General features: G+C 44.4%; 1 protein-coding gene across 1 annotated transcript in view; it reads right to left on the bottom strand.

Moving 5' to 3' along the window:
• Window positions 1–12,910, bottom strand: part of MOGAT2 (monoacylglycerol O-acyltransferase 2) — a 28,697-nt gene extending 15,787 nt beyond the window's left edge. Inside the window, exon 1 of the mRNA XM_023943946.2 lies at window positions 12,718–12,910. Coding sequence (XP_023799714.1) covers window positions 12,718–12,811 — 94 coding nt within the window. The 5' untranslated portion in view covers window positions 12,812–12,910. The remainder of the gene's footprint in view (window positions 1–12,717) is intronic.
• Window positions 12,911–24,183: the final 11,273 nt, after the last annotated feature.

Here is a 24,183-nt window from a genome sequence, read left to right as displayed (position 1 = left end):
ACTGATGAAATCTCATTCCATTCACAGTGTTCTCATGGACCAGCTCTCTATCCCTTTGCTGTCTTGCTTTTCCCTGGAGTCCAACTGATCTCTGCAATTATAATGGCCTTGTTTTATCCCAAAACTTCTGTTAATACCCCCTGATGATATCCAATATTTTGCAATGGCAGCAAAAAGTAAAAAGCAAAAAAAAATAATATTATGATGTCCAGTATGTACAGTCCCCAATAGCTTTATCTTGAGCTCATGGTTCCCCATTTTAATTGTGTCCATGATTTGTACCCATAGATAAGATTTTACTCTTTACTGAGTTTTTTATTATTGATTTTGGACCCTTTCCTACACTTCTCAGGTTCAGTCTCTAATATTGGACTCTAGAGGATTTTCAGTTCTTTCAACTTGGTGTCATCGTGAATTTTATAAGAATGCTCTATTTCATTCTCTAAGACTTCCATGATTGGGACTTTCTCCAGTTAGTGCCCAGCTTTGACCACTATCTCCCACCCCCCTTATACCCTGTGTTTTGGAAACAAGAGAACAAAAGTCTTTGTGCAAACAAACATCACTTGGTACATAAAATCCCACCCCAGCCCAACACTGTCTGTCTGCAGATACTGGAAAGTGAAGATGGCCACTAAGCTGCCACCTGGTAAAGCAGACGTCAGGTCCCCAAACTGAGTCTACCACCAGCAGTCCCACCACTCAGAAGAAATGGGCAGGTTTGGGTGTGAGGTTGCAAACAGACATGATCTTCATCTCCTCTCTCTGCAGATCTGGACTCCTGTGCTATAGCCCAGTGGCACTGAATTGCTATAAAATGGCTTAAGCCCTTACATAGAGCTCTTTCAGAGCACCTTGGGAAGTGCTGCATCCTCCCCATCTGTCCCTCTGGAACCCTTTTGAATGGGAAGACTGAGCTGAAGAAAATCCAAAGATTCATCCAAGTCTTTTGCCTTCCCCAGCTCATGGATTACATAATGTTTTGTATATTTTGTTCTGCTTTGCATCTTCATTACAGATTCACCACCCAGGTCCGGAAGATATGAGGATGGAGATGCCCTGCTCAGCTTCAGCTTCTGCTGTGACATAGATGCATCCATACCCTCATGCTCTGAGACATCCTTTCCATCTTTGGGAGTCACCTAATACCTGCTCTTTCCACCTTCTCTCAGCTAATGCCCGTCAGAAGTGGAATATGCTCTCATCTAAGACCTTCATGTACCTCCTGTTTGCTTTCACTTAAGAATAAATAAGTAGATTGTGTTTGTAGCTCTTTTTTTTTTTTTGGTGATAAGTCACCCTGATTACAAAGCTTTGCATTGAAAAACAAATTCTTGCCCTTTTTTAAAACTGTCATGATGGTACCAATAATTCCTATGGGGGAAAAAAAACCAATAATCTAACAGGATCCTAAATCCCCTTAAAGCCAAATGGGATTGCATCTTCCTATAAGTAAAGACACTGCAGCAGGCACCTGGGTAGGCACTAAGATTTTTGCAGTAGGGAAAGAAACTGCAACTCTCAGCAAAGAAACAGATCTAACCTATAATGCATTGTGCAGTTCAAAAAGAACCACTGCTGGTGCCACACTTTTAATGGAATCATGGAAGTCCCCATAACTCTGGCCTTGGACACTTCCAGGGATGTGGCAGTCACAGTTTCTCTGGACAACCTCTGCCAGGGTCTCACCACCACCACAGCCAAGAATTTCTTCCCAATAACTCATTTAACCCTGCCCTCTGGCAGTGTGAAGCCATTCTCCCTTATCCTGTCCCTCCAGGCCCTTGTCCAAAATCCCTCTCCAGCTCCCTTAGAGCCCCTTTAGCACTGGAAGAGGCTCTAAGGTCTCCCCAGAGCCTTCTCTTCTCCAGGCTGAACACACCCAGCTCTCCCAGCCTGTCTCCAGAAGAGAGGGGCTCCAGCCCTTGACGCATCTCCATGGCCTCCTCTGGACCCACTCCAACTGGAGTCTCACAAAAGCAGAACAGAGTGAGAGAATCCCATCCCTCAGCCTGCTGCTCACACTTCTTTTTCAAATGCCACAGACACAGACTTTATAATTCTCAAGAACTGCCTAGAACATAAACTGCAGCTCCAGGGTCCATATGATAAATAAACACAGTTTTACTGCACCTGGGACCCAAGTCATCAGGTCTGCTGCAAAACAGTGCAGTACCTAATTCTCTTTTTATCATACTGTGCAAAGCTCAAAGTACATTCTGCAAAGTGAAGGAGTAGTTCTGATCCAAATCCATGTTTTATCTCACAATTATATAATTATTAATTTCTTCCTTGATTCATTTACAATTCAACCTTTTTTCCCCCAAAGCAGAGTCTGCACTCAGTGACCTTCACTCTATTTTAAGATGTGGGGTTTTTTTGTCCTTTTGAAACCTTTTGGTGCTCTGTGGGAAAGTAGCCCATTCCTGTCCCAGAATGGACTGTCAGTCTAAAAGTTACTGTGGATGGGACCAAAGAGACAGGAAGGTTCCAGAGAATATACAGTTAAATCTGCATCTAAACAAATTCCAGTCTTAGGCAGGCACCTGATTACGGTCTGCAATTTGGTGAGGAGGAACTCTGTACCACTGTCTGGACACTGACACTTTCTGTGCCACCAGAGGCAGGCTATTTGCCACAGAGGTCTATTAGTGCTTCCCAAAAATCATGTCAGGTCCCCAAACTGAGTCTACCACCACCAGTCTCACTGCTCAAAAGAAATGGGCAGGTTTGGGTGTGAGGCTGCAAACAGACATGATCCTCATCTCCTCCTCCTGCAGGTCTGGACTCCTCTGCTATAGCCCAATGGTATATACTAAATTGCTATAAAATGGCTTAAGCCCTTATACAGAGCTCTTTCATGGCAGACAAGGGCTGTAAGGGCAGGGTTAAGGGCAAATGCAGATGCATCAGTTCTGTTATCTGAAAAACAGCCAGATAATTCTGGGCTGGGCTGAGATTAGCTGCTGCACTGTCATGGAAAGAAAAGACTGCTTCAAACCAAAACTAAAATCAAAGGGTCCCTGACAAGAAATAATGCCATATGCAGACCCTAAATCTTGCATTTTATGATGAGTCCAGATTCAGGAAGCTTCCTCTGTGGTTGTCCATGGTGAGGTTTGGCTCTGGGTAAAGCATTCATAAGATGGTCCTGGATTCTTGCAGTGCACCTCTTGAGCAGGGGTGCAACAACTTGTCATGGTCCAGGACCTAGCATCTCACATCTCTATGGCTGTGTGGGACTCAGCAAAGAAAAGACACATCAATTTGCATTTGATGGCTTTTTTGGATTTTTTCACAGGTCAAATAGTTTCCTGGGCTGGATTCCTTCAAAGAAGCTCATAGCAAAAATGAAGTGGTGGGTTTCTTATGCTGAGTATTTTTGCTGTGAGCTGTAAATCCCTCTCTGGACTAGAAAATGGCATATCACAGAGAGCACAAATATGCCATAGGCTCCAAGTGGATTCCAAAGGTTTGGCCACACAGGTTTCAAAGCACATGGAGGACTTTTCTTGCCAAGTCTAATTATGGACCATGTCCCATCAAAGTGCTCCTAACCCAAAATGTGGTAATTCAGCCTGAAAAAGGGAAAACTGCAGCCCACAGAAAGAGATTTTTGTTATCACAGCAGCCCCAAAGTGAGTCAGATTCATACTGCACTTGTCAGAAGGGTTTGCAAGATCATCACAGAATCACAGAATGCATTAGGTCAGAGGGATCTTAAAGACCATCCAGTTCCAACTGCCCTGCCATGGGCAGGGACACCTTCCACTAAACCAGGTTGTTCAGAGTCCCATCTAAACTGGCCTTGAATACTTCCAAGACAGATTGCTGAGGTCCTCAGTGCCAGCCTGGAGTCCCTGATTGTGGCCACCTACACAGATACTGCACCCTTGGGCACAGCTGATCTGGGCAGGCTGTGGACTACACTCAGCTGCCAAGGAAGCCTGATCATGCTGGTACCACATGCCCTTTGAGCCAGCCCTGATGACTTGAAGGTTCGAAGGCTGGGTTTGGTATGCTGGGTCTGCAGAGGCAGAATTCCCAGGTGTATTGCCCCTGCACTGGGTTTGTTTGCAATGGTTCAGCCATGCAGTCATAGTTCTGCACGGTCTGCCTGGATGGGCATCCATGCCCAGTGGAAAGTGTGAATGAAAGAGGCAGAAGGAAGCAGTGTAGCAGGCTTGGGCACCAGCCTGCTGATTTCAGTTCTTTGCAATAGCCTGGTAACTCCATTACAAGGGGGCACTGGTCAGTACTCGGATCGTGTACTGGGAAGGCAATGGGGTCCCCACTCCTTATCCTGTAACCTATTCTTACACCTTGCACTCCTCCTCCAGCAGCTGTCAGCCTCTGAAATAAATGGAACCTTTTGTCTCCATGCTCTTGTCAGGAGCATCCTCAAGAAAACTGGCAGTATGGACAATGCCTGCCTGTTGTAAGGGATGCTGGAGCAGAGCTCCTTGCCAGCACTGGGGCCGAGCTGCTGCCCTCATCCAGCATCCCTCCAGGAATGAATGTGTCCCTCCCCCAGTGCTTGGCTTCTTAGGGGATGCATTTGCACAACCATAGCAACAGCTGTCTGCAATCAGTGCCGTGGGGATCTCTGGCCAAAGGGCTGTGCATCAGTCAAATCGGTGTTTCAGACACAAGCCTATCTCCCAAACAAAGGAGCAGCTGGCAGCTAAACCCTGCCCATGGAAAGTGTGGGCTCTGTGCCTGAGGATTTTAACAGTGCAACAAGGGGTGTTTGGCAGTTTATGGGATGAAAATAAGGGTATCTCTTAGCATCTAGTTTATGCAGTTGTTAAACTGGGAGATTTTGGGTGGAAAGCTCCAGGCTTAAAGAAACTTTGTAAAATGAACCAAACCAGCTGGAACTGCTTCATAAGGTTTTGTTATCAACTTTCTAATGCCCTTTTTAAGAGCATTTCTTAACTGCTTTTGGTTTCAGATTGTATCACTGAAAGAAACCCAAACTAAACCAAAGCCAAAAACAAAACAAAAATGAAACAAACAAAACCACAAAAACATCTTAGGTTGCAATGCAAGATGTAACCAAAAGTGTGTCTTCTATTACTATCTGTTAAAACCAGGTGTGACAGTGTTCTTTATCTCTTCCACAATCCATCCTCCCTCTAGGGGAACATCTTCTGTTAATGGGCCATTGAGTCTCACAGCCTGACTGATAAAATTACATCATCCCATTGTAAAATGCTCTACCCAGGGGGAGGAGCCAAGCATTACTACCTGGATATAATCTGAGACCCAGAACACCACAGGAAGCCTTTTTCCACTGAATTCCCAGAAGACCAGACTGTTCTACATCACCACTGGACATTCAAAGGAAAACTACACCATTCTACAGGATCACTGTTCAAACAGAACCATGTCTGTCACCCCAGGAGGACTGCTGCCAACACCCTGACCAACAGGGTGTCAGGTTGTATTGTAACTCTATCAGTGTTTTTTGTACTACTGCATTTTATTTTAATTTTCCTATTAAATTATAGAAGTTTCCTTTATTTATACATACTAGCAAAGAACTATTCCCATATATTTGGCCTGAGAGCCCTTTAATTTCAAAATAACAATAACTCAGAGAGAATTTACACTTCCCATCTTAAGAGAAGATCCTGTGTGGGGGCCAATAAGGCAACCAACAGGGCAGCCACTCTCCCCTGCAGAAAAAGCCCTTACTCTCCAGCTTGCTACATGCCCCCTGGGAGAGAAATGCCAGCTATCAGACTTTCCAGCTGTGGCAAGCATAAAGGAGCCACCCCACCCACCCCCCAAGGATGCCTTGCAGCCCATGCAAATTTTGTGTATGCCATGCAGATTGTATGTATCCCGTTGGACCTTCCCCTTTGTTCTGCCCCTGAACCCTCAGTTGGCTAGTCCTGCTCCTCCTATATAAACCCCTGCTCCATCTGACTCCCTGGCTCTTTGTCTCATGAGCACTCTGAAGAAGAAACTGAATAAAGCCTCCCAAGGAACTCCTTACAAAGGCTCTGTCTCTTCTATGTTGCCTGAAGACCTGCAATTGCAAGAAGGTGGTCTTGACAACCCATGACTGGGGGGAGCAGTGTACAATAAAGGGAGTTGAGAAGGGGTCTTGACAACAGGGGATGGATGGATTGTGTTGTTGTGTTGGAATAGAATTGGTTAAAGGAGAGTGTGGAGAGATATAGTTGAGGTAAGGAGCAGCAGGACCAGGCATGGAGGTGTGGGACTGGGAGCACAGGCTGGGGGCCTGTGGAGCTGCTGGGACTCAGTGCCGGGCAGTGCCCAACACCGCCAGCCCAGGGCAGGGGGGGCAGCGGCTGCCGGCCCTGTGAGGCTGTGGGACACCCTGGCCACGTGTGGTGATGCCAGCCAAGCCTGCCAGTGGGGAGGAACTGCCTTTGGATGCTGCAGCAGAAGGACCGGCTCTGGTCTACGGTGTGTGATATAGGGAGAACAAGGAGGAAGGAAATGCAGATTGTACATCAAAAAATTAGGATTTTCTTTTAAGGATTTTGTTTGGTTCACTGGAAAAATGAATAGTTTTGAGGTGTCAGAGAATGAGTACCCACAGGCAGTTGTGGGAGGAACTAGAAGAAGGACAGAGCAAGTCCCTGGATGAACTGGTTGAAAAGATACAGCAAGGGTATGTAAAAAGGGATGAGGAAAAGGAGAAAGGAAAATGCAAAGGTGATGGCAGAATTTTTACAGCCCCAGACAATAACCTGCAGGACCCAAGGGGTCCATTGAAATAGAATGGATAGGGTCAGCCACGAGGATGACCCTCTCATCCCTCCTCAGCATTCCCTCCTCAGGAGCAAAGAGCTGACCCAAACAGCGGTTGAGAAGGAATCAGTGTACTTTCTGCAGGGCAGAGGGACACTGGAAATGGGAATGTTCACAAAAACAGCTGGACCTTCAGGAGGAGGAATTCCAGAGGATAATGGAGATGGATTGTTAACAGTGTCAGGGCCTCCCATTATACCAGGGACCAGCTATCCTGGAGCCCTTATTAACTTTTAAGGTGGGTCCAGATCAGGAGATGTGTATCCTAGTAAACACAGGGGCCTCTTGATCCACCTTACATTTTATCCCTTGGAGAGGGGAATTGTCAAAAAGATCCTTGATTATTCAAGGGATTGTGGAAATTGTAGTTTCTTCTGTAAGCTTAGAAGTTTGAACGGATTTTTCTCTGAGGGAATTGTATCACTCAGGCATATTTTGCCAGGGAACTTTGTTTCTTTTGCGTTTTCTAGAAATGTCAAACTTCCCTGCATCAAAGATAAGGAAAACAGTTTGAGGGCAGAGAAACTGCAAGCAGCAAAATCACACCTAAATGTGATAACCATTTCTTCCCACGGACTCTGTCACTTTGTGTTAGCCACCAGAAGTTTTTACTTCTTTTTAATAATCGGCCTAGTAGGCCAAATTTTAACTTTTTTTTTATAGGAACATGCCAACCCATGAGATGGAGCTGCATGAAAACAAATGAAATTTAAAGTATCACCATAATTGCTTGCATTGACAGTTTATTAATGCTTGTAATTTCTGTTTTCATTGCATATAACTTGGTGAAAGATCAAATATTAGTTAAAGCATTCTACATATTCTTGAGTTTGATTTTTGTCTACTTTGTTTTGTCTTTTTAGTGAAAAATGATGTCACTAAAGGTCTTATGGATGTATAATTTGTCTCAACCAATTTTATGCTAAGTTGGTATAAGAATTTTTATATGTTTGGAAACAGACTAATATGTGTTAACCTTCTCAGTTCTGCCTCAGAAGGCTTCAAAATTATTATAATTTGGCTAAATATTTTTATTTACTGATTAGTGAATAAAAGAATCTTAACAAAAAACCCAAGGAAATGTTATGTGAGAAATGGTTGAATCCCCCTTCCTAAACCAAGAGGAGCAGCTGTAGACTGCAAATAGGGCATGCATAAAATACAAAAAAGCCAGCTTTCATACCTTAGGGAAAGTTAGTGAATATTTACTGGTACCAAATATGCATGTGGGGTGGTACATTTGTTTGGAAAGATAAGAAGAGAGAAATTTGTTAACTTGCAGGGGAAAAGTCCGGTCACAAGAGCTCAATTTATGGCTTGTTGGAGGTAATGAATTTACCCAGAGAAATAGGAAAAAAAGCTGTTAAGGCACATTCAGGCAAGGTTCTCAAAAGAGACAATAGGTAATTGACTGTCTAGAAAGATTCAGAAAGGAGCATTTCTGCTGGAGGTCCCTGGAATCCCCCCTTTGCTCCCTGTGGCTCTGCTGCTCCCAGGGGAAGGGGAGAAGCAGCGGTTGTGGTGGTTGTGCTGCTGCTGCTGTCTTTTCCACCAGAGGAGGAGTGGGAGATAATTAAAGGTAGTGCAGCAGAGGAAAGAGGGGAGAACTAAGTTACAAAAGACAATAAACACTGAATACCAGGAGCCTTGACCTTGCAAATATTGGGAGTCTCCATGAAGGGAATTGTTTGGACTCTTGAGCATTGGGAGAGACTTTCTTCAAGATGTGCTGCCTTGGGTCTTTGTTGTAGCAAAACCAGCTGTTGAAGAGTGCCTGGCTAAAACTAATAGCCAGACTACAAAGGAGATTGCAAGGCAGGGAAATCACCTTGGCCTGTATATCCTTTCCAGAAATGCTGGGTGTACTTTGCTGAGATGCCCTGGACAAGAGGGCTTAGATATTAGGATTAGGGAAGTGGTATGCCAGCTGGCAGAGTGGACAGAAAAGTTCCCAGTGGCTTCAGCAACCATTTGCTCAATTAACAAATGGGATTGTGAAGGCAGTGGACTTGGACAGGGGAACTCATTTTACAGGGGGATCCTACAGGGGATTATGGCTGCTTTGAGAGCACAGTGGGACTTCCATACCCCCTGGCACCCCAAGAATTCAGATCAGGTAGAAAGGATAAATGGAGGAATAAAGAAATACCCTTTGAAACTGGTGACAGAAACTAAAATGCCAAGGGTACATCTTTTGCCATTAGCTTTGGCAAGAATAAGAGCCAAACCCAAGGGAATATTCCATTATTCCCCTTTAAATTGTTTGGGATTCTTACCCTGCTAATTTTCATTGCGGCAGGGAGGTGAACACATATATTTAAACCAGTACCTGGCCAAGATACTGTGTCTCATGAAAGCTCTTTGACAGGTGTCCCAATATTGTCAGAATACAGCTGCTCTGGACTGGACAAAGTGAATCTGACCATAACACAAATCCAATTCAGCTGGCCTAGTTCATGTCTGAACATGTCCCTGGATAAGTTATAGAGGACCCTCAGCCAGCCCCATTCAAGCTGAGAAGAAAGCGCACCACAGCCCAGGAAGCTGGGCAGGGAAAGAGATCTCAGCCAATAGATATCAAACCCGGGAAATTTGAATTGGGTATTTAGTGAGTTCTGAATAATAGACGAGGCTGTTTGTCTCATGAGCACCTGGAGCACGAGTTGTGGGTTTTCTCCTGACCCATGACTGGCACCTTACAGACAGGAAGCCCAGTTAGCACAGACACTGCCTTTGGACTTTGCTGTTCACAACATCCAAACAGGAGATTGGGTCCTAGTTAAGGAGTGAAAAGAAGCACCGCTGGTGGACAAGTGGTGTGGACCTTTCCAATTGTTACTGACCACAGAAACAGCCCTCAGGGCAGCTGAGCATGGGTGGACCCATCACACTCAGGCCAAGATCTCTAACGCCCCAGAGGTCTGGACATCTCAGCTGGAGGAGCAGGACAGGAGACCACAGCCAACACTCCACTAACACAGGAGTGGACCACAGCAGCAGCCAGTGCATCAACACTGGGGGAAGCCTTGTGTGCCTACCCACAGGCTATCTGCTGAAATAATCTGTATGGTGGATCTCCAGTCACTGGGGGGCTAATCCTTGCTGTCATTGTTTGTTTATGTTAAGTGGTTTCTGTGCCTTCAGTCACCAGAAGTGATGCGGAAGACAACAGAAGAATTAGGTTAGGAGATTAGATTACACCATTAGAATGGTTTTCTTAATAATCTCACCTTTATATTGTCAGTTATGTTTGGGCCAGGAGTGGGAGAATTGTTTTTTTTAATCCAAAGAGAAGAAGTAGCAAAAATCTTTCCCCTTAACATTTGTTGTATCTGCAGAGGGCCAGGAAGATCTGAAGGCTGGCCCTGCATGGGTGGCATCACAGGTTACCTTCAAACTGGTCAGGGATATGTTATGTAGGGTATATTAGACTGTTGTTATTTTTGCTACCACAAGTTCAGGCAAATCAGTTAGGAATCAAGGTATATGATGATCTAATTAGAGAAAAGTGGTCAATTGATGCACCCCTGGCTGGAGGGAGCACCCAAAAGCGAGGAAAAGATGAATGACCACCTAAGCAAATCATACAACACTATGGAGCAGACACTTGGAATCCAAATGAACTAATTTCAGGTGCCAGACAACCCATTTATAATTTAAATTGGATAACTAGATTAGAAGCTATCTTTGAAATAATAACCAACAAGATAGCAACAACTCTTGACCACCTTGCTAACCAATCCAGTCAGATGAGGAATGTGATATTTAAACATTGAATGGTAATAGATTATCAATTAACAGAAGAAGGGGAAGTGTATGGAAAATTAAATGATTCAAACTGCTGTTAGCAAATAGAAAAGTGGTGAAACAAATAACAAAAGGAATAAGAAAGTTAGCTCATGTACCAGTCCAAACATGGAAGGGATGGGAATGGGACATGTTTTTGTGGTTACCTGGTGGACTATGGGTTAAATAAATGCTTTTTTCCTCTTATGTGCTATAGCAACTCTAATCTTTTTACCATGTATGATCCCTTGCTTAGTGCAATGTATTCAATGTGTGATCAAAGGGATGCAGGTAGTAGCCTTGCCAATCCAGAAATGTCTACAAAAGGACAGAAATTGATGTCATTGCAAATAACTGCACAACCAAAAAAGACCCAGGAGCAGAAATTAAGTAAATGATAACTAAAGTTTGTAAAAACAATTATTGAGAAAATAAAAGAGGAGGGATTGAAAGCAATGGGAGATTTGTCTTTACAAACTGTGAGTCTGCTTGTAGGTAAAACTAGCAGTGAGAGATAAAAGAAACAATGAGAAGGATTCCACTGATTGATAAATTAAATGAGAGAGATTTGTCTTTACAAACAAACTGTAGGTCTGCTGATAAATTAATTTGGGAACACAAAAAGTGCAGGGGAGGATACATATTAGAAGGGGGTCTTGGTTATTAGGCATTTTGGGAAGTCTGTACCTCCCAAATACCTCACCCAACAGGGAAAGAGAGAGGGAAATGCAGCTGGGAAACTAGAATAAAAAAGAGGCTGCATCCTCTAAAAATTTGAGAGACCCCTAGGAAAATGCCCCATGGCCTCTCCTTTTATTGAAATATAGTTACAGGACTCCTCTGTCTCTTTTTTGGACACAAACCTCTGGTATTTGTAGATTAATTTTCCTGACACATAGCATGGGCCAATCCTACACCAAGAAACATTTGAAGATCTGCATTGTCTGGAAAAGTATGGCACAGTCCTCCAGCCCCTCAGATACTGGTGCAAAGGTAGGCCATTCAGGCTCAGGTCTGTGGCAGATCTTGGAAGGGCCCATCTCAGAAACTGAGTGGGAGTCTGAAGCACAGCCTGTGTTTTCTGTGCAGGTATAGTTCTGGAGGTATTTGTGTACCTGTACCTGGATACACACAAAGATCTGCTGTGTTTTGGGCTAGTTAACAACTGTCTAGCCACAGCAAATGAGGATCTTTACACACATCCAATCTGAGATTCACAACTGGCATAACAGTGGGAAATTCTATGATATTACCTTTCAGCTTGGTCCCTGATGGGCTGTAAATGGCCCTAGACACTTTACACTGGTAACCTACCTCTGATACTCCCATCTCTTTATTTCCCTAAAACTAGGAAACACTGGGATATCACCTTCCAGCCTGATGGGCTGTATATATACCCAGGAAGTTTGCACTTTCTGATGATGTGCCCCTGTGTCTCCCATCATCATTTCCCTGTGCATCCTATCCAAAACTGCATGTGTGCCATTTCCATCAGCACCTGATGCCCTCCACCAAGGAGTGACTTTGTCTGCATCTCAGTTTGCTGATGTGTCTTTTCCTCAAACTACTTGGATTTTCTTGAAAAAATGACTTTTTAGAATGTGCAGGGGCATCTGTAAAAAGCGAAGTGTCTGCTCCCAGGGCTTCAAAGCAGAATCCCCAACACTTCTGTAGTACCATTCCTCAACCATGGTAATTCTATTTACTATCCTAACATCAAAGCAGAGCAACAGCTTAAACCAGGAAAACTCTGAACCTAAAGAGCAAGAGAAACTGAAAACCCCACCCTGGTTTTAGATGCTGCATAAGACCCATAAATAGTCCCACACACTGGCATGCACAGTCAGCCACACAATTCCTTAGTGCCACCATGCTCTGGTCAGGTGGTGAGAAGAAGCCAAAAACACTGGCACAGATTGCTCAAAGAAGCAGTGGCTGCTCTATCTATCCCTAGCTGTGGGGCCCTGTTCAAGGCCACGTGGGACAGGCTTGGAGCAACCCAATCTAGTGGAAGGTGTCCCTGCCCGTGGCAGGGGATTGGAACTGGATGATCTTTAAGGTCCCTTCCAACCCAAAGCATACTGCAATTGTATGGAAAGCTTCTCTGGCTTCTCAGAAAAAGGGAAAAGAGATGTCTCTTACCTAGACACAGGAAGCTGAAGACCCATTGAGCCACTGATGCTGTCTGAAGCCTTCTCTGAAGTGGCACAGAGCGTGGTGCAAACTCAACCTTCATCTTGGGTTCTGCATGCACGTCTTGCAAGGAGAAGGAAGCAAGTGGCAAATGCAAAGTGCAAAGTCACCTGTCAATATCTACCCAGTGTTACAGTAGAAGGGATTGTGCAACACACATTTGAGGTGGTGGCTGCACACAGCACCGTGCTGTACGGGGAGGAGAGGGAGGTGTCACGGACTTTACACCGTCATGACTCACAGCACTGTTAGATGGTGACAATTTTATGCTTCTACCACACAAATCTGGGAACTAAACTCCATTCAGGACCCAACAGGTTCAAGATCCCGTCTCTTTCAAATTTGGCAATATTTGGATGTTGGCAGAGACAACGAGGCATTCATGCCTGTAAACCACTTTTATTTTCCCCCTTCCCCTACAATTCTGAGACATAAACTTCAAAGAATTTATAATTTTAGAGAAGATAAGGCCTTAATTAAAAATAAGCCTTGTTACAGCTAATTAAAAGAAATAGATGGGCCTTGCTAAAATTAAAGGTAGATAGAGAGGTCTTGCTAAAATTAGAGGTTAATCATTGGCTAGTAACTAATTGTTTGTCAACCTTATGCTTGTTCAGCTGGGCTTGTAATGAGAAACAAAGAATCTGGTAAGGAACTTCAAGAACATAAGACAATTGCAAATCAGAAATCCATTGAAGACATGAAACTAGGAGCCCAGCCAGGGGTCCATTCCTCACTTTGCATGGAAAAGGTAGAAAGGTCAGGATGAGGAAGAGCAATATGTCTTCCTCCCTTCTGTGATGCCTCCTCATGTAAAGACCACCGACCCATTTCAAGGAACAAACTACACATGCTTAATTGCTTTTTTTGCTAATTAGCATAGGAAGCAGAGAGTGGGTGGTAACTGGGTTATGAATATGTATTTGTATTCAATATTTTTGCAAATAAAAAGCCTGTAATCATCTGCACTCAGGGCTGTGTGTAAGGGGTGGCCCAGCACTGCTAATAAACATACACTCTGTAACCCTAAAACAGTTAAAGAGTCTTTGTCCATCTCAGTTGGATATTGATACTAGATCATATCCATATTTTGGCAAATCAATTCACCCTGTGAGCAGCAGCAAGGGACAAGCAAAAGGGATGAGCACAGGCAGGTCACTTTGGTTTGCAAATGATGTGATGTGGATAGGTTTCGGTCTCAGCCAAGGAGGTGGGGAGACAACACAAGAGTGTTTCACTGCTGACCACAGGGCACATAAGCAACCTCATGCCTCTGCCAAGACATGGATGGATGGTGGATGGATGGAGCAGGTGAGTTCCCATGTGCATCCTTGCACACATTTATAAAGGTGTCGAGAAAGGAAATATGACTCCCATTTTGCATTTCTATCCCAAGCAGGTGCACAGTCTGAGCCTCTGCCTTGTCATGTGCAAAGAGATGCAATTTACTATGTGGAAAAAAAATTAGAAACTTGAGGGGGAAAAAATCCTCAAGGAACTGGCAAGCCACTCAGGTAAGCAAAGAAATCATCTCATGGGAAGGCTGGGAAAACCAAAGGTCTCATTGTAACCAGGATACAGAATAATACTATGAACAGACTGCACTGAACTATGAGCACTGTGAAAGGACTGGCCACGTACAAAGGCTTCACTCACATGTCTAACAGGCATTTCAAATCCCAAGGTCACTGCAGCCAAGAATTACAGGAAGAAAACTAAAAGCAGCCTTTGGTAGAAGCAAATCAGAGATATTAGCTGAAAAATAATCCCACACACACACACTTTGTCAGGCCTAGGAAGACGCTGGGCTATCTGTTAGACTCAGTTTTCCCAAATCACTTGGATAACGGGGCTCTGGTAAAACTCCAAGGGATCTTTTCCTAATGGCATTGGTTGCTTTAACTGAGATAAAACTGGTTTAGATTTTACTCAAATCTCTCCCCATCCTTTGTCTTCTGCTGCAAATGCTTCAGACCCTGCCTGCTTCAAGAAAGCAAAGGAGGTTTTTAATTCTTTCAGCACCGTTACATTGAGACAGGATGTTTCCTGGTGAGAAAACATCAGTGATTTCCAAAATTCTGTGGGGAGATCTGTGGGCCCAGGGCTCTTGGTCTTCCTGGATTGTGCAACACCAACATTTTCAGAGAGGTGGATGGTGGGACCAAGGAGGGGTTAGATTGGTTATTAGGGAAAATTCCTTCCCCAAAACAGTTTTCAAGCCCTGGTTCTGCCCAGGGCAGTGGTGGAGTCCCCATTCCTGGAGTCCCCATTCCTGTTAACACACATGTAGATGTTGGATTAGTGGTGGGTTTGGCAGTGCCCGGGGAATGGTCAGACTTAATGGTCTTGGAGGATTTTTCCAACCTTAGCAATTCTATGACCTATGAGAAGTTGTGGCAGGGACATCTCTGGTCCAGTTATGATGTTTCAAGGTGTTTTCCATCCAGCACTCTTGTTCTTTCTGGCGACTAGCCATGCCAAGGAACTCTTGTTTTTCACTAGTTAGAAGAGTCACACCTGTGCCCTGGGGACACCCAGACATGTGGGAAACATTTTCTGCTCCCAGAAATTTTAGGCTAAGCCATAGAGCAGTTGTATTGCTGAATTCCAAAGCAGCTGTATTGCAGAGAGTCCCAGGTCTTTGCTTGTTGCTTATGACAAGGAAGCCTCATCCTCTGGACTGATGAACAAGTCAGCTCCTTGGAAGAGCTGACCAAGGAGTTAAGTAGTGCTTGGCTGGGTAATACATATTTATGTCTTGCTGTGCTGTGGTTATTTCATTTGCTTTTTGTCTTTCTACTTTAATTAAGAGGAGAAAAATAAATACTTATGGAGTATCAACAATTGAAAGAGAGACAGGCACAACTGACTGGTGATGAGAATCCAAATTTACTGTGGGAAACATATGCTTATATATCATTCTAAGAAGGTTAGTATTTTTTTACTACAATGATTGGGTTAATCATCATACAAACAAGTTTATACATTTTTGCAACATCTCTTCTACTTGCAGAAATTTATTCAATCTTCTTCCCTGCAGCCAGTCTGATCCAATCCTCTTGCAATCTTCAAGGCTCCATTTGCTCTTGCCAAGGCATCCTGATTATCAACTCTCTTATGCTAATCAGATTTAAAGTCCTCTCCGTCTTTGCAACAACAATGGATGGCTTTGAAAACTTCTGCTTAAATAAGAGAGGAATCATAGATTCCCACTCAGGAGAAGCTGAAAGAGATGCATCTCTTTACTGAGTGTAAATAAAATAGAACCTAACCCGTGACTTAAAATCTCTGAATCACAGAATAATTTAGGTTGGAAAAGATCTCTAATGTGGAATATGGGGTTATATTTGTTAAAGCTGTTAAGGCTTATGCTCAGCAGAAGGCCCTGTGGGAAAGGCAGAGCTGCAGGCTGGAGGGCTGGAAGTGGGTTGTGGGGTGAGAGGCAGCTGCTGGAGGAACGCATGAGCAGCAAATGAGTGGGAAGCTGATTGAGTGATAGGACACACGGACAGCAGAACTACAGCTGAGTCAGACAATGGGTGCCCTTCTTCTGTTAAATTTCAGTTATATCTGGTGGAGATTAAAGGTATAAAAAGGGGGTGATTTCTGTAATAAAGTGATCTTCTTCAGATGCGTAAGGAGGTCCATGTCGCTTTGTTCCCCATTGCTACATCTAAGGTCATGGAGTCCTGCCATTCCACCAATGCCAAGGCCACCACTAACCCATGTCCACAAGTGCCACATCTGCAATCTGATAAATCCCTCCAGGAATGAGGATTCCACCACCACCCTGGGCAGCCTGTTCCAGAGCTTGCAACCCTTTTGGGGAAGAATTTTTTTTCTGATTTCAAATTTAAACCTGCTGTGGCACAACTTGAGGTCTTTTCCTCTGATTCTGTCTCCTGTTCCCTGTGAGAAGAGACTGGCCCTCTCCTGGCTCCACACTCCTGTCAGGAAGTTGTATGGAGTAAGAAGGTGTCCATCCTCACCAGCCTCCTCTTTCCTGTTTTAGGGGAGAGCAGGGCTGTGTCTCTGAACTTGCTAACCATTCAGACATGCCCAAACACTGAGCCCTGATCTCTGTATCTTATATCCTGATACCTTAGTTAGTCTTATTTCCTAACACACTCAGGCATTTGCACATGTGCAGGCCATGATAAAGCTCCAACTGCACTCCTCTTGGCTCTTCCCTTCATATACAATCATTTGTTCAATCTCCTATGGCTTGCATTTAGTCTGGGAATATTAAATTCCTTTAATCCCTCCATAAATCACCTTCTGTAATACCTCTATCAGTAGCCATTGTGACTCAGTGGAGCAATGTCCCTCTCAAGAGCACGAGGATGTTAGGGGTTACGTGTCCTTACTTTTGTTCTGGCTCACTTCTGGGAATTTTTACCCATCAGTGGCAGGGAAAATCTGACTGCTGGTACTGAGTGGGTGCTTGAGAAACACAAAGAGTTCAGCTGGGCCCAGTGGGGAAGTGGGGGCAGGAAAAAGAGAGGGTGGGGGTAGCTGGGGACTGTCTGGCTTTTTCAGCTTCAGAGCAGAGCTCCCACTAAGAGTTGTGGCTGGGAGAAGGGAATTCGCCATCACTCAGATGGAGCTGCTGCTTCTTCCTTCTTTCTTTGTGAGCCTCGCACCCCCTGTCCTGCCGGGACATGTGGCAGTGCCAGCCACCGCCACAGAGCTGCTGATCCACCTCCAGGATCCCCCAGCCCAGGATCTCAGCTCATCCCTGCTGTTCCAGCTGAGTGTTCCTCAGAGCCCTGCAGGAGCACCGGCACTGACTGCCCCAGGGGTTTGTGAAGCAAAGCCTCTCCTCCATCCCTTCCCGTCTCGGCCCAGAAGGCTGTCACGGGGTCCCTGCTGCTGTTCTGTTGTTAATGCTGTAGTTATTGTTCTTTGTGTGCCTGGTTATACACACTGGTAAAGCCTCCAATGGCTTAAGTTTGACTGAAAGGTGCCCTGGCTTCATGTGATACTGCCAGGAGAAGCAGGCTCATCAGGTGTGGGAACTGAATTACCTAGGATAGATCATACCCTGGGCAAAGTTCCTAGCATAGAGGGGATAAATCTGAGGCCCTGGAATGTGGAGTCCTGGGAAGATGCTGATAGAGACATCCAGAATAGGCATGACTTTAGACTTATTAGGTCAAAACCTTGTCCTGTGGCTACAATTGGCTGTTCAGCCCCAGGTAACCCTAGGTATTGTGAAGCCCATCATGCCCATGGGTCTTCGGATTGCAGCCAACGGACCATGAGGTCTTTCTGTGAACATTAAAATCTATCTTGGGCACTCCACTGTACCCATCTCGGAATTATTGCCACCTCCTGGTGGGACTGGACCCCAGATCACAGACAACAAACTGTGATAATCAGTACCTTATTAATCAGTTTCCAAAACATCCTGGATATCCTTGCACAGGGGATGCTTGGCCTTGATTCCTTGCCTCCACACCAGTGGATCCCAGCATGGATAGGGAAAGGAACCACTGCTTGGGGCTCTGCTCAAAGTCAGAGATGATTTTGGGGGCTGCAAAATATTGGTCTTGCTCTGGTTTGTACCACACCATCATGCCTTTAGCATCATCATACAATCACAGACTGGTTTGGGTTGACAGAGACCTTAAATATCATCCTGTTCCACCCCCTGTCATGGACAGAGACATCTTCCACTAGACTAAGTTACTCCAAGCCCTGTCCAGCACTTCCAGGGATGGATTAGCCACAGCTTCTCTGGGGAATCTGTGCAAGTGCCTCACCACCCTCAGAGGGAGGAATTTCTTCCTAATAGTGAACTTTTTGGCAGGATTGTGCCCCAGACTGATACAGTCTGATGCTGTATGACACCCATGTCCTTGACCACCTCCTCATGTCCCACAATGTGGTATCACCTCCAGAGGAGGCTGGAGAAGGAATTCCTCCTTCCTGCCATGATGGTTGTAATTTAAAAACAGATTTTTTTTCTTTTTTTTCACTCCCATCCTCTCTCAGAGATGCTTGCAGCCAACACATCAATTACGCTGATTAGAGTGAATGGATTTTACTTCATGATGCTTTTCCATAGCTGATTCCTGAACAAGAATAAGCAACCATGCTTCAGGATAAAGATACAGATATAGATATAGAAATATAGTCATATATTCCACTGAGACACTAAGCAATTTTTAAAATTCTGCAGCTTCTAACACCAGCTGGGTCTGCACGGTATCTGCAGAGCAGCAAAGTCTCCTGATGCTGCAAAACCTCACAAGGCAGTTTTGACCATGATGTTTGTTATAAATAAAGATGATTAATGCATGACTGAGCATTTCCATGTGGCTTGAGCCAAGGCCTGCTGCAGATGAGGGACTCTCAAAAAGAGGCTCAAAAGCCCTTCGTGCACATGCCAATCCCCAGTCCCCAAACATGCTCAAGATGCCGTGCAAACCCCTGCGTGATGGCACTGCTGAATGCAGAGCTAGGACATGGATTAGCTCCAGAGTGGGAGCTGTTGCAATGTATTCGTACAGGTTTGCACCCTCCAGAACACACTAATATCTCAGAATCACAGAATGGTTTGTGACTTCAAAAGATCATCTTACTCCACTCTTCTGCCAAGGGTGGGGACATCTTCCACTAGACCTGGTTGCTCCAAGCCACATCCAGTGTGGCCTTGAATACTTCCAGGCATGGGGCAGTCACAGGTTCTCTGGACAACCTGTGCCAGGGCCTCACCACCCTCACAGACAAGAATTTTTCCCTGATACCCCTTCTAACCCTTCCCTCTGTCAGTGGGAAGCCACTTCTGCTTGTTCTGCCATTCCAGGCCCTTGTCCAAAGTCCCTCTTTGTCAGGATGCGACAATGGTGGGTGGGTTCTTTTTTCCCAGGACCAAGACTGATGAGAGAGAGACTGTTTTCTCATGTTCAGGCTTAGTTGTTTATTCTTTCCTTATCTATATTACATATATACAGAGTACAAGGAGCTACATACACTAAGATAGAAAGGTGCAAAATGGAGAGCGAAGAATCTCCCTAAGGTCTTTTATATGTCTATTTGTCCAATAATCAAATGCCAATTAAGTTATTTTTCTTAGTCACCCATTGACCCAACACCTGTGTGCTGCACTGCAGATTTCTTTATCCAATCACTCATTATTACCCAAAAACCCTTAGAAGAAGAAGATGAAGAAGGAAGAAGAAGGAGAAAGGGACAACGGCCTAAATCCTCCTTATTGTCTTTTATTCTCTAACATAGCCGAAGCCTTAAACTAACTTTCTCACCCAGTGATTTAAGAAAACTCTGTCTACTTACACACTCACATTCCCAGTTTTTCTGCTTAACTTTAAAAGCTGTCTCCATGGTGTTGTGCTAAACTCAGTGCTTTCTTGGGTGTTAGAGCCAGGCACAACAAATAAGGGCTTATTTTCTGTGTTTCTGACCCCAACACCTCTTCAGCTCCTGGAACCTCTTCAGGGACTGGCAGGGCCTCTAAGGTCTCCACAGTCTTTACTTGTCCAGACTGAACAGCCCCAGCTCTCCAAGTCTGTCTCCAGAATAAATGGGCTTCAGCCCTGTGATCATCTTAGTGGCCTCCTCTGGACTCATTCCAACAGGTCCCTGTCCTTCTTCCCACAAAACTTTGCTGTTATATTCAGAACAACTCATTTCACTAATAGCTCTCAGTGCAACAAGTCCTGAAACAGCAATACAGATGCACTTCAAAAGGTTTTCTGAAGGAAACTCCAGAAACATATGTGGGGCCTCTGTGGGCAGCAGTTCACAGGTCAAGATGGGGTTCACGCTCTCAAAAATTGTGACTGTGCAGTTGGTTTGTAGATGCCAGATTAATCTGGCCATATCAGACCCCCAAACTCAACCAGCCTAGAAGTAAAATCCCTGGAAAAGGTAAAGATAGATTGGATTCAAACCTACACAGGGGACTCTCAACCAGTCCCATCTAATCCAAATGCAGACATATCACTGATCAAGGAGCTGGGCGGTGTTAAGACCCAGACCAATCAGTTGTCTAAGCCCAGTAAATTTAAACCCCCTGTAAAAAGAAGTTCTGAACAATTAAACAGCCTTTTTATCTCATGATCATTGGACTTAAGTCATGAATCTGTCTCCAACCCACGACCGCATGTAACACATGGTACCCCATGTGAGGACACAGCCATCCTGCGAGCAGAGCAGGGGAAGACAGAGGCCAGCACTGCAGAGCCTGTCCAGACTAGGAAGGCTTCCCTATCATATCTTTAAAAGAAGTCTTTCAGTAATGACTCATAGAACAGCTGGCTTTGTTAACTATCCTTAGCTAAATAACTAATGATATATAAATAACTTGTAAATAACTATATCTATGCATATTTATAGATACGATTCTCTTGAAAGTACTATTTACCTTTTTTTTACAATCAAACTAATTCAAAATTATCAAAGGAAACATCTCTTTGTCTTAGCTTTTACATGTCATATTGTAGTATATGATTAGAAGTGACACATCCTTGTATTAACAATGTCCTTAAAATATTTGATTTTTGAGGTTTTTTTGAATAAAGTCATAAGTAAATTGTCATTCTATGGGTCCCATAGATGGTTTAAGGTGTATATGTGGAACCTTCTCACTGTCTTCAACTCCTGTGGCAGGACTTCCCCCACTACCACAGAAGAGCTCATCTGCTCTGTCCATCAGATGGTTTGACAGCTCCAGACATTCTCCCCCCACCCCCACATGAATTGACAAGACAACCCAGGCCAGCTTGCCTAGCTAGTGAGATACTTCTCTCTGGCCCCAGGGGTGGAAATCCCAATAAACAACTGCCTTGAGAACAAGACTGGGGAGATAAGTTGGAATTCCTGACTGACAGACACTTTATGTTACAAACTATTAAAGCTACACAAACTTTTACAGAGGCAGAAGCTTCATACACACACACACCTGGGAACTATGTAGGACTTCTCCCTAGATTTTGGATGCAAATAATGTGGATACTTTCCCGAAAAATGAGTGAAAGAATTCTATGTGTACTCCATCATCAATCTGGTAGTTATATTGAATCCTAATCTACACTATTTCTTAGCTAGCTGTAATATAGGTACTTAATTGTGGATTATGTATTTTATCTACTAGTAGTTCTTTTTTGTTTACCCTGTGTAGAAAGACTGTTCAAAGTCTTATGTCTGTTAATTTTGTGTCTATTCAAGAAATAATTCATTCTGCAATAGACCTAATCAGACATTATTAGGAACTTGCAAACAAGCAATCTGGGTGCAGGCCCCCCCAAACAGAGCTACTGCCAGAAATCTGAGTCAAAGACAGAACTTGTCTAAGCTCATCTCCATTTGTAATAACTCCTTGGAGGGAGGCTGGAGCCAGGTGGAGGTTGGGCTCTGCTCCCAGGTAACAAACAACACAAGAGGAAATGGTCTCAAGTTGTACCAGGGGAGGTTTAGATTGGATATTCTTCATGGACAGGGTTGTCAAGCTGTGGCAAAGACTGCACAAGGCAATGGTGAAGTCCCTATCCCTGGAGGGATTTAAAAGCCATGTACATGTGGCATTTGGGACATGTTTAGTGGTGGCCTTGGCAGTGCTGACAGAATGGTTGGACTCAGTGATCCCAGGGGACTTTTCCAACCTCAATGATCCTGTGATTCTGTTTCAAAACCCAGCCTAAGCAGAGATGAGCACAGAAGTACACTGCACACTTACAAAGGTGATACATGGTGTATTGATGGCCCAGAACACTATGGCTTGGGTCCCAACTTGGGAAATACTGAGGAGCTTCCTAAATCTTTAATTGTAATCCTCCCTTTTAATTGCACTGGATGTAATAGCAGGAATGATATAATTCTGGAAGACAAAGCAATGTCTATATAGAGACACTGATACTTATTTATAAGTTGATACTTATTTATTCTCTTTCCGAAAGCAGCTCTTTGAACCATCTATCCCCAGCACGGAGGGCTCAAATACCATCCATAAAATGAGTTTCCACAATCTGCCTACAGGTAAGAATTAAATTAAGCCATTCCAGGCAAAGACAAGCAAAGAAAAAAAAATCAAACCCAAGCCCAAAATCCTCAGGGGTTAAGAATCAATAAGGGGATACAGTGCTTTGTAGTAGAGAAGCAATCCCCGCAGGGGTAATCCCGTCTTTCACTGAACTCCCAGCAGCTGCAGTCACTGATGAGTGGGAATTGCTTTTTCTCTTTGTAATTCAGCATTTGGGTGTGTGAATTTCACTGGTTTTATTGGAGTTCTGCTCTCAGTGGAAATGCTGGCAGTGCCACAAGGCTGACAAAGGCTGGGGGGCTTCAAGTATAGATGTGATTTGAGTGCAAATGGACTTTATTGGCACCAGGGAATAAAGAGAAAGATGCAGAGAAGAATAGAGGGGTTGAGGGAGTGATGGAGGGACAGTGGGAGAATGGAATGGAGTGATATAGGGATGGAAATAGAGGGATGAATGGAAAGATGGAGGTATGGAGTGATAGAGTGATGGAGGAATGAAGGGATAAAGAAACAAAGGGAGGAATGGAGAGAGGGAGGGATGGAGGGACTGATGGAGAAATGGAGGGATGGAGGAAGGGCTGGACGGCTGGTATAATGGATGGGGTGAAGGTGCAGGCAAGGCTAGAAGGGTGGGATTTGGGGCTGTGATTCCACCATGAGAATCAGATTTCAGAGGAAGCCTTCAGCAGGAGGTGGCTGGGGGATGTTTTGGTTTGGGTTTTCAACTGCAAAAGAGGCAAAATAAAAGAGATAAAATGTGTGGGTATGTGTGTCTGCACATATGTGTGCACACAAATGGGCAGCTCCCATATGTGCACACGTGTGTGCAAGCATCTGTGCATGAGTGTATGCACATGGAAGCACACCCCTGTTGTGTCTACATCTATCTGTATCTATCTGTGTATCTATATCTATCTGTGCATGGGTGCACAGGTTCACATGTTCACATCCATGTGTACAGCATGTGCTCATTTGTGAGACTGGACATGTGTGTGTGTGACTGTGTGTATGTGCACATGTGTGCATGCATTTGTATAGGGGCATGTGCTTGTGCATACAAGTGTGCATGTGCACATGTGAGTGGGCAGACACGTCTAGTTGTGTGTGTGTTCATATCTGTGTGCACATTCATATTTATGTAGTGTGCACGTATGTGCTTGCACATGTGAACACTGTGCATAGTGTTGTGCATGGGGGTGTATTTTCACAGTTGTTCATGTGCATGTTTGTGCATGTGTGTACAGGGGGAAGTGTATGTGTACAGGTTTGGGTGTACATGCATGTGTTTGGATGTGCTTCCATGTGTATGCAGTCGTGTGTGTGTACATGTGTGTGCACACCTGTGTGTACAAATGTCAGTGTGCACTGCATTTACACTTACATGAGAACCTACACATGTGAATGTGATTTGT

Source organism: Cyanistes caeruleus, chromosome 3 (genome assembly GCF_971803275.1).
Source record: "Cyanistes caeruleus chromosome 3, bCyaCae1.hap1.1, whole genome shotgun sequence".
In the NCBI taxonomy this organism is placed as follows: domain Eukaryota; kingdom Metazoa; phylum Chordata; class Aves; order Passeriformes; family Paridae; genus Cyanistes; species Cyanistes caeruleus.
Note: the sequence above shows the minus strand (reverse complement) of the source record. Positions and strands in the feature narration are given on the sequence as shown.